At 55.2% G+C, this 10,203-nt stretch overlaps 1 protein-coding gene across 1 annotated transcript; it reads left to right on the top strand.

Moving 5' to 3' along the window:
• Positions 1-310: 310 nt before the first annotated feature.
• Positions 311-7,091, top strand: HAPLN4 (hyaluronan and proteoglycan link protein 4). Its single transcript, XM_038566745.1, has 5 exons — positions 311-462; positions 1,390-1,507; positions 1,820-2,182; positions 3,762-4,103; positions 4,520-7,091. Exons 1-5 carry the CDS (start codon positions 460-462, stop codon positions 4,909-4,911), a joined length of 1,218 nt encoding a protein of 405 aa, XP_038422673.1. The 5' UTR covers positions 311-459; the 3' UTR covers positions 4,912-7,091.
• The last annotated feature ends 3,112 nt before the right edge of the window (positions 7,092-10,203 follow it).

The raw sequence follows: 10,203 nt of genomic DNA on the forward strand, positions 1-10,203 counted from the left end.
TTGGGTGCCAGGGCCCAGGACACCTCGATGGCCACCAAGTGACAAATGGGAAAACTGAGGCCTGCAGGCCACGCCCCTTTCCCAGGTTACTCAGCCCCCCGGCTCACCTTGGGCATCCTAGATGGAAGACTCCGTCAGTCCCCCTTCCTCCATTTTACAGAGAGTTAAACTGAGGCCCAGAGGTTCCTCTGCCCACCCAAGGTCAGCCAGCAGGATCATTGTCCTGCACTGACTGTCCAGTGCGGTCCTTCCTCCGCCCGCGCCCGGGTTTCCTCGACGAGTGCGCGTCGCCGCGTTCCCTTTAAAGCTCCTCCCCGCACCCCCGTTCGCCTCCCTCCTCCCCTTGCAGGCAGACGCCGGGATTGCGCCGCCCGAAGGGACTTGCCCAGTCCTTCCTGGGTGTGCGGTGAGCGCAGTCCCGGCGCGTAGGGGCCGCTCGGCGGGGGCCGCACGGGCAAGATGGTGAGTGGGGCCGCGGGCGCGGGTCCCGGTAGGTGCCTCTCTGGGATTGTCTGGCTCCGTGTCTGAACCTGCGTCCCTCCGTGCTTCTCTTCTCAGTCTCTCCCCGCTCCGTCTCTCCCGTCCCTGCCGTCTCTCACCCTCTTCTATCTCTGCATCTCCAACTCTGCCTCTCCTTTCCCTACTTTTCTCTCCCTCTTTTGGTCTTCCTGGTCCCTCTTCTCATCCTCCGAGTCTCTATCTCTCCCTCCCTCCAAGCCCTCTCTTCTCTTTGCCCCTCTTGCTCTCTTTCCTCTCTCCCTTCTTTCCTTACCCTTTCTCCATCTTTCCTTACCCTTCTCTGTGTCTTTCCCTCTCTCTCCATCCGTCTCTCCTCATCTCTCCCTGCTTTTCTCTCTGTCTCTTTCCCTTTCCTCGCCCTCTCTCCGCGTCTCTACCCCTCTCTGACTCTCCCCCTGGCACCCCCCTCCCCCGCCGCCCCCACACCCCGGCCGCTTTGCTGCAGTCTCCTGGCGCACCGATAACCTTGCCGCTGCCGCTGCTCCAGCTCCTCCCCCCTCCCTCCCAATCCTGGCCGGGGCCGGCCACGGAAGGGGGCGGAGCTCCGAGCCTTAGGGGTTGGGGTTAGGGGAGCTGGCGGGTTGCGGGCGCCAGACCCTGGGCAAGTGAGCCCGGGGGCGTGGGCTTGGCGGAGGAGCGGGAATGTGAAGTCCCGGGAGAGTGCGGCGGGGGTAGGGGGGTAGGGGGGTGGGGGGAGGGGGAGGGCTGGAAGGGTCCGCCAGCCTTCTCCTTGGGCGAGTCCTCTGGGACCCTGGCCAGGGTGGGGACCTGGGCACGCGAGAAGTCCTCGCGGTGGGGAAGGAAGGTCAGGAGGCTGGTCCTCCGACAGGCCAAGTCCAGGAGGCGGGACCGAGTACCCTGTGCCCCCAGGTGTGTGCTCGGGCGGCCCTCGGTGCCGGCGCGCTCTGGGCTGCGGCCTGGGGAGTCCTGCTGCTCACGGCCCCCGCAGGGGCGCAGCGCGGACGGAAGAAGGTCGTGCACGTGCTCGGTGAGTCTGACAGCGGAAGCGGGTCTTGCCCTGCAGGAGTCCTGCCCGAATGTGACTGCCTGGGAGCAGGGAGGATACAGTGGGTAGGCATGGAGCATTCCTGAGGGTCATAGACACCCCCCCCCCAAGTCCCTCACCCTCTGAGTCCTAGTTCCCTTTCCTGATCTCCTTTAACCTTCCGACCCCCTGACCTCCGCCCAAGCCTTCTTCCCACAGCACTTCCCTGGAATTCCCTTTCCCGGGATTCCCTTCCCCAGGTTCCCCACCCTGCCCCCTAGGACCTCTTCTGAACCCTACTTGACCCTCCCGCAGAGGGTGAGTCGGGCTCCGTGGTGGTGCAGACGGCGCCTGGGCAGGTGGTCAGTCACAGGGGGGGCACCATCGTCTTGCCCTGCCGCTACCACTATGAGGCAGCCGCCCACGACCACGACGGGGTGCGCCTCAAGTGGACCAAGGTGGTGGATCCACTGGCCTTTGCCGACGTCTTCGTGGCGCTGGGGCCCCAGCACCGAGCATTTGGCAGCTACCGCGGGCGGGCCGAACTGCAGGGCGATGGACCCGGGGATGCCTCCCTGGTTCTCCGAAATGTTACGCTGCAGGATTACGGGCGCTACGAATGCGAGGTCACCAATGAGCTGGAGGATGACACTGGCATGGTCAAGCTGGACCTGGAAGGTAACCAGCTTATGGACAGGATGAAGCAAGTTTCTAAGGGAGGAGGGTAGGAAGTATTGCAAAGGACAGAAACCAAATCAAGTTGGCCTAAAAGAATTTGAGGCTTGGTAGGGTAGGGTAATGGTTCTGATCTGAGGTGAATTTCCTCCCCAGGAACATTGGCAATGGCTAGAGGGGGTTGCTGATGGCATCTAGTGGGCAGAGGTCAGGGATGCTGCAATACATCCTACAATGCACAGAACAGTCGTGTCTCTCCCCCCTCACATCCCCAAGAATGATCCAGTCTAAAGTGCCAACAGTAAGGGCTTTGGGAAACCCTGGGGGTAGTATCCAGGCCCAGCGAAATCCAGGGAGATCCACTCACACCATGTCAGGAATTCGTCCCTCAGCTCTGTTTCCCTAAGTGAGTGTTCTTCAGGCAGGTTTCCCCTGATGGAACCAAAAAGTAGAGCCAGGCTTCCCTCCTCCAACTTAGCTATTAATTTCCTAGCAGTGCTAGCTAGAGTCTCAGGGTTGTCCCTCATTGGCCCAGGTTGAGTCATGTGTCCATCCATGAGCCAATCACTGCGGCTGGGAGATGGGGTGCTCTGACTGTGGAGCTGGAAAGTGGGGTTTCTATCTGAGGAGTTATCTCCCACTTGGGTCGCCTTCCTCAGTCCCCCAGAGAAGATTCTGGGAGAGATTTCAGAGCCCTTACTTGTTGAACCTCCCAACAATAGCAAATGACAGCAATAATAGCAGCACCTCTTCTTTATTGGACATTTTCAAAGAGCTTGAAGAGGTCTTTGAAGTCTCTTGTTTAATTTTCCCAAAAAGTCTGAGGGAGATGTTATTACCAGCAGATGAGCAACTAGCTCAGAGAGGTTAGAGCCTTGCCCATGCAAGTGAGTGGCGGAGTTAGAACTCGAGCCTCCGCCTTCAGGCTCCAGGTCTTCTTTCTGGCCCCTGTTTGCTCCTCCCAGAGTCTGCTGAAAGATGCATGTTCCATCTCCAAGGTCTGCCCCTCAAACATACACACAGAATGCTGATGAGCTGAGTTGACTGTAGGTCCAATGAAGGACAAGTTATAAGAACTGAAGGTGGAAGAGAAACCAGTGGGAACTGCCCTGGATAATGTTGGGGATCAAAGAGGTCTCGGGTCCCTGTTGGGTGAGTCAGCAGTGGTCACAGACATTCCCAGCTCCATGAGCTCAGGGCTTGACCAGATGGAAGCTCCCAGTGCTGAGGAATTGTCCGAAGCACTAAAGACTGAAGGAAGAAGGGTGGTGGGGGCTGGGTTTTGAAGGATGAATAGGAGTGCAGCAGATGGAAAGTGGAAAACAAAGTACATAAGCAAAGGTCTCCAGTGGTAGAAGTGGGTGGCCATGATTAAGTAAATAAAAGGGAAGGTCAAGTGAATCCCATGCGTAAGGCAAGGAGAACCACAGGGAAGTGAGCTGAGAACCCGTGTGGTAGGACTAAGGCCAGAGTGAGGGATGGAGTGGAAACTCTAGGTTGAAGAGTTACGCAGCACCTCAGATGTCAGGTGGGTAGGGGAGGGCTGGGATTCCCGAGCTGAGCCCTATGTCTGTCCTCCCAGGCGTTGTCTTCCCTTACCACCCCCGTGGAGGCCGCTACAAGTTGACCTTCACCGAGGCGCAGCGCGCCTGCGCTGAGCAGGACGGCATCCTGGCGTCGGCAGAGCAGCTGCACGCGGCCTGGCGCGATGGCCTGGACTGGTGCAATGCAGGCTGGCTGCGCGACGGCTCCGTGCAGTACCCGGTGAGCCAGCCCCGGGAGCCCTGCGGCGGCCTGGGCGGAGCCGGGAGCGCCGGGACCGGCGGCGGCGGCGGCGGCGCCTCCGGGGGCGTGCGCAACTACGGCTACCGCCATAACGCCGAGGAACGCTACGACGCCTTCTGCTTCACATCCAACCTCCCGGGTGTGTAGGCCCCGCCCCCGGGGAGGAGACCCCGCCCCCCCGCAGGCTCGGGATCCGCCCTGTCCGCGAGGCCCCGCCCCTTGAGAGTCCTCTTCCAGGTTCCCCTCCCTCTCAATCTCTTTCCCGCCCTCTCAGTTTCCTCCGTTTAGCCCCTTCTATCCACTCCGACCCTCGGGGCGGGGGGTCCAGACCGGGATATCCCACCCCCGGACTGCCAAGGCGCGGCAGTCAAGCATCGCCTGGCACCGACGCTGCCCCGGCCAAGGCTGGGATCCAGGACTGCAGGGGTGGGGGTGCTCCCGAGTCCTGTGGTTCGGGTCCTGGGTTGCAGGCACGTGGGAGGTGGAAAGCGTCTGAATCCTGGGGAGGCCAGCTCCCGAGATTGGCCTTAAGCACTCTCCCCCACTCCACTGCAGGACGTGTGTTCTTCCTGAAGCCGCTGCGGCCCGTGCCCTTCTCGGGAGCAGCGCGTGCGTGCGCGGCGCGCGGCGCGGCCGTGGCCAAGGTGGGACAGCTCTTCGCGGCGTGGAAGCTGCAGCTGCTGGACCGCTGCACCGCGGGCTGGCTGGCCGACGGGAGCGCGCGCTACCCCATCGTGAACCCGCGCGCGCGCTGCGGCGGCCGCCGGCCCGGCGTCCGCAGCCTAGGATTCCCCGACGCCACGCGCCGCCTCTTTGGCGTCTACTGCTACCGCGCGCCCGGTGCGCCGGACCCCGCGCCCGGCGGCTGGGGCTGGGGTTGGGCCGGAGGCGGTGGCTGGGCCGGAGGCGCGCGCGACCCCGCTGCTTGGACCCCGTTGCGCGTCTAGGCCCTGGGCGCAGATGATTGGGGTGCTTGGCGGCTGGCCGAGTGCTCTGCGGTCTCTTGGAGACCGGCCACGTGACTGGAGACTGGCCACGCCCCCTGCGGCGCCCTGCAGGCTGACGGGGCTTCCTGTGGTCTTGAACACTGGCTGCGCCCCCTGGGGTCCTCATAGACTAGCCAGTTCTGGGAGACTGATCAAGGCCACACCTCTCCTGGACAGTGGACTTCCCCTCCTCCCTCGACTTTCCCCAGGAGATGGGGCATGCCACCTGAACACCCCGGAGGGCAACAGACCCTGAGGTCTCCTGAAGACTGACCACGCCTCCCGAGGTTACTTGAAAACAGACAGAACCATCCCCCATGGTCTCCTGGAGGCTGGACCCCCAGGATTATCTGGAGATTGGCCTCAGGGCCTCTACATCTCCCTGGAGACTGAAGATTATCATCCCTTATGGTCATCTGGACACTGAACCCCTTTCCCCCTTACATGTAGAAAAAATGGAAATCTCCGAATTCATCCGGTGATCACGCCCCATGATCACATGGAGACTGGGCTTCTGTCCTCTCCCCAATGATGACCTGGAAATTGGGTATCCCTATTCCTCCTTCCCCTGTGAATCCCTCAAAGTGTGCAGAATGACAGGCCATGTTTCCAGGTCACCCTGAATACCCCCACCCCTCCAGTTTCAGGGAAGACCTGCCTTGTCTGTCACCCACTAAAACAGATTGACATGCCCCAGCTGGCTCGCATGACTGGTGGCCATGCCCCGCCCCTCAGGTATCTCTGGAGGGAGCAAATCTGCTCCTACCTGATGGCCTCTTTCCTGGCTGTCACCAAAGAGACCATCCCCTGGGCCCAGGGATCTATAGGATCCATGTCACTCACTATGGAGACAAGCTGTCCCACTTCCCATTGTTACCAAGGCGACCAGCCCAACTTCTACCTGTAACCTAGTCACACAGCCCTTCCCTCATCAGTCACACCCATGGAGATGTACCTTCCTCCGCCAGCTGTAACCATGGTTACCACACGTTTCCCCTCCGGACATTAGAGAGCTACTACTCACTTCTGGATGTCCCCGTCCTGACCAACAGTCGGGAAGACCACCCTTTCCAACCCTCTAACTGTCCCAAGAGTGACCCAGCATTCAGTTCCCTGGCTCTCACCATGGAAACACCCTGTCCCTTTCCCCAGGTGCATGCCAGCTCCTTGCCACCCTCCAAACTCTGCCTCCAAGCTGCTTAAACCCCATAGCTGTTGCTATGGAAACCAAACTCTGGTGTCTGAGGTAACAGAACACCTTTCCCCCTAGGCTTTCCCAGGTCAGCAGCACCCCCTCACCGAGCTATCACCATAGAGACTGTCTGCATCGTCCCCATGACAACCAACTCCCAGCTCTCAGGAACTTCTTACTATGGGCTGTAACTGCACCCCATAGAGCTTAATGTCTGCCCCTTAACCAGATAGGCCCAGCCCCAGGCAGCATCCCCAGATATGGCTGGACTTCTGGAGCTGCTGGACATCCTCTGCACGCTAACTATATCCCAGACAACAGTGCATGAGACACTCTTGCAACCCCCAGGTGTTTTCATTGCTGCCGCACAGATGAGAAAACCGACTCTGGCAGCCCTGGCCCTTTATGTTGTGCAAGCTCTGGGCTCCCCTTTTCCCTTCTGAGACCACATCTCCATTTTCACTGAGCTCCTCTCTCCTCTAACGGCCCCATGCTCCTCATTTCATTCCTTAGAGATCCAGGAGAGATGGAATGTTTTTAAACTTCAAAATCCGCAGTGAGCCCCAGTTCTAAAGGACAATTTGTGCTAAGATATTAGGACCCAGCCAGATCCCCTCCTTCCCCACTCTCCACCCCTTACCCCCATGTTGAGAGCCAGCTCAGGAGAGATGGTCCGAGAACAAAGCCACCCCAACTATGGGAGACCTCAGCTCCAAGGTCTTATGTGAAGTAGCACTGAGGGCCCTCCTGGAAGCATCCCACTCCTCACCTTACTGTCACACCCATCTTAAGGAAACCCATCTATGAGTTTTGGAATCAGGTGGGCTTGGGTTCGAATCCTGCCTCTATGACCAAGTGACAACCCGCTGAGCCTGTTTCTTCCTCTGTACCAGAGCTGTTCTGAGGTCCCAGTGAGTGCAAAGCATATAGCAGGGGCTCAATAAAAAAAAAAAAAAAAAAAAGTGTTGTTGTTGTTGTTGTATGGCAGCCGGTGGGTAATTACTTCATGAATGCACTTAGGTGGGCAAAGTATTTCCCAGCTGGGGGTGTGTGGTGATGATTTGGTCGGGAAGCCACCCCCGTCATTCCCCAGGACTGTCCTCTCCAACAATATCTCCCCTCCTTTCCCCCAGTCTGCCTTCACTCTCTTTCTTGCATCCTCCCCCATGTGTCTGGCTTGTTTCAGCCCAGTCCAGCTTGGGTCATTGACACATCCAGTGGTTCCTCTCAATTCCCTAGGTACAAATTGTGCAAAAACTGGACAGAAAGTTCTTGCACCAGCAAGGCAGAGAGGTTGCAAGTTATCCCTGGTGCAGAGGTGGAGTGGGGGTGGGGGGATGGTGGAGTGAAAAACATTGAAAGTTTCTGGATACAAGCCCAGGGAAAAGAGAAAAAGCTGTAAAAGTGATCAGGTTATCGAAGTGAGATAGTCGATGTCACTGCTCACTCCCTCAATACCCGATGTGACAGAGCTTAGAGACTCCGACCACTCACCTGAAGGTGGCCCAGCCACTGGGTTAGACCACCTTGGGCTGATGGGCCTTCGCCTCCCTGAAGAGGGGAGTGGTAAGGGGCATATTTCCAGGCATGAGTGCACGGGATTTCTTTCATCCGACCTTTCCCCTGCTGGCATTCTTTCTCCCTTCCGCGGTTCCAGTTTCCTAGTTTTTCCAGGAAAATGTAACTGTCTAACGACCACTCTTAGAATGATACTCGTAGGACCTGACCCCACCCCCTCCCAGTTCAGCCAATGATTGCTGTGGCACCCTCCCTGGGAAATCCTGATTGGTCCAGGGATGGACAGGGAGGCAGGCGGACTTTGAGACTGAGTCCCTGGGATTTTGGTGGACCTATGTATGGGGCCGAGGGAACCATCTTTCTGCTGGAGGTGCTGCACTGTTGGAGTGGAGGTCTCTAGGGCCCACCTGAAGGAGAGCTAAAGGATGGCAACCTGGATAGAGCCCTTTCTGACGTTGGCTATTCAGAAAAATCGCTCTTTCCCATCCTACACCACACAGTTCACTGCCAGGAGACATCCAGTTTCTTACAAGCCCTTCCAGAGATACTTTATGTTCACTCAAGCAAACATGCATATGTATTTTTCCTCCATTTTTACACAGATGGCATTTACACAACTCACACAGTTGTAGCATATCTATCTAGTTCCAAGACATTTTTGTCATCCCCAAAGGAAACACCACACCCGTAAAGCAAAGGATCCCCATTCCTCCTTTCCCCCTCCCCTCTGCCCTGGCAACTGCTTATCTCCTTTCTGTCTCTATAGATTTGTCTATTCTTCATGTTTCATATAAATGGAATCCTATAAAGGCCCCCCCGGGTGGCTCAGTCGGTTGGGTATCTGACTTGATTCCTGCTCCATTTGTGATCTCAGAGATCCGAGATCCCTGCATTGGCTTTGAGCTGGGCGAGGAGCCTGCTTGAGATTCTCTTTCTCCCTTTACTTCTGCCTCTCCCCTCCCGCTCACTCTCACCCTCTCTCTCTCCAAAAAAAAATTATAAACAAACAAATAAATAAATAAAATGGAATCATACAATATGTGTCATTTTGTGTCTAGCTTCTTTCACTCAGCATAATGTTTTTGAGGTCATCCATGTTGTAGCACGTGTCAAGACTTTATTCCTTTTTATGGTTGAATAATATTCTTTGGTATGTATATACTACCTTTTGTTTATTCATTTAATGGACATTTTGGTTTTTCCACCTTTTGACGATTGTGAATATTCTGCTATGAACATTCATGTGCCTTGTATACTTTTAAAGTCACTCTTCTTTTACTTAATAGTATTTTTTTTAAATAGTTCCAAATCACCATATAAAGGTCCCCATATTCTTTTGGTTTTTTTTTAAATTTTTTTAATTTTATTTATTTATGATAGTCACATAGAGAGAGAGAGAGAGGCAGAGACATAGGCAGAGGGAGAAGCAGGCTCCATGCACCGGGAGCCTGACGTGGGATTCGATCCCGGGTCTCCAGGATCGCGCCCTGGGCCAAAGGCAGGCGCCAAACCGCTGCGCCACCCAGGGATCCCTCCCCCATATTCTTTTGAAGGTTAGGAGAGTGTTCATTGTTTGGATGCACCATAATTTTTATAGCCCGTCTTCTCATGGCAGGCATTTAGATTCCCCTATTTTGCTGTTAATAATAAGTACCCACATCATCTTACACAAGTCCAGGTATAACTGGAGGATGACATCAGGAGTTGTTTAATCAAGGAGTCAAACTTCCCATTTTGATAGCGATCTCCATCTCTTTTTAAAGATGGGGCCAATTTATACCCCGACCAATAATAGATATACCTGCCTCTTTCCGCACCTCCTAATCAGCATAGTGTGTTATCACTTTTTACCTTAGCCAACACAATAGGTTAAAAAAAAATGGAGGATCCCCCGGGTGGCTCAGCGGTTTGGCGCCTGCCTGTAGCCTAGGGCATGATCCTGGGGACCCGGATCAAGTCCCACGTCGGGATCCCTGCATGGAACCTGCTTCTCCCTCTGCCTGTGTCTCTGCCTTATCATGAATAAATAGATAAATCTAAAAAAAAAAAAAAAAAGGTCCACCATCCGGGTGCTGGGGCTCTACACGAGGATGCACGGCCAGCCTCCGACGTGGCCAGAAGAAAAAAAATGGTATCTCATTGTGGTTGTCACTTGCAATTCTCTTTTCATGTGTGAGGCTGAACAAACATCCTCTACTTTGACCTTAGGTGCAGGTGGTTGAGGAAGCCATAAATCATTTGCGGTTTGGGTATGTTGTCATCACTGATGAATGGCAAGTTCCCTCTCTTGTTAGATGTATTTGATTCTCTTTTTAAATAGGCTCTTTGTTCATCCTGGTGTTCTGCAAAATGTGTATTATTTGTTGGGTATATGTTGTAGTTTAAGAGCCTCTGTATTTTCTTTTATGTTGTAGTTTAAGAGCCTCTGTATTTTCTTTTCTGTCAACTTTTTATTCATGTACTTTGCCTATTTGGCTATAGATTATTAGTCTTTTTTCCTATTAGTTTGTAGGAATTTTTTTTTTTTAAGATTTTATTTGACA

This window comes from Canis lupus, chromosome 20 (genome assembly GCF_011100685.1).
Source record: "Canis lupus familiaris isolate Mischka breed German Shepherd chromosome 20, alternate assembly UU_Cfam_GSD_1.0, whole genome shotgun sequence".
Taxonomy (NCBI): Eukaryota; Metazoa; Chordata; class Mammalia; order Carnivora; family Canidae; genus Canis; species Canis lupus.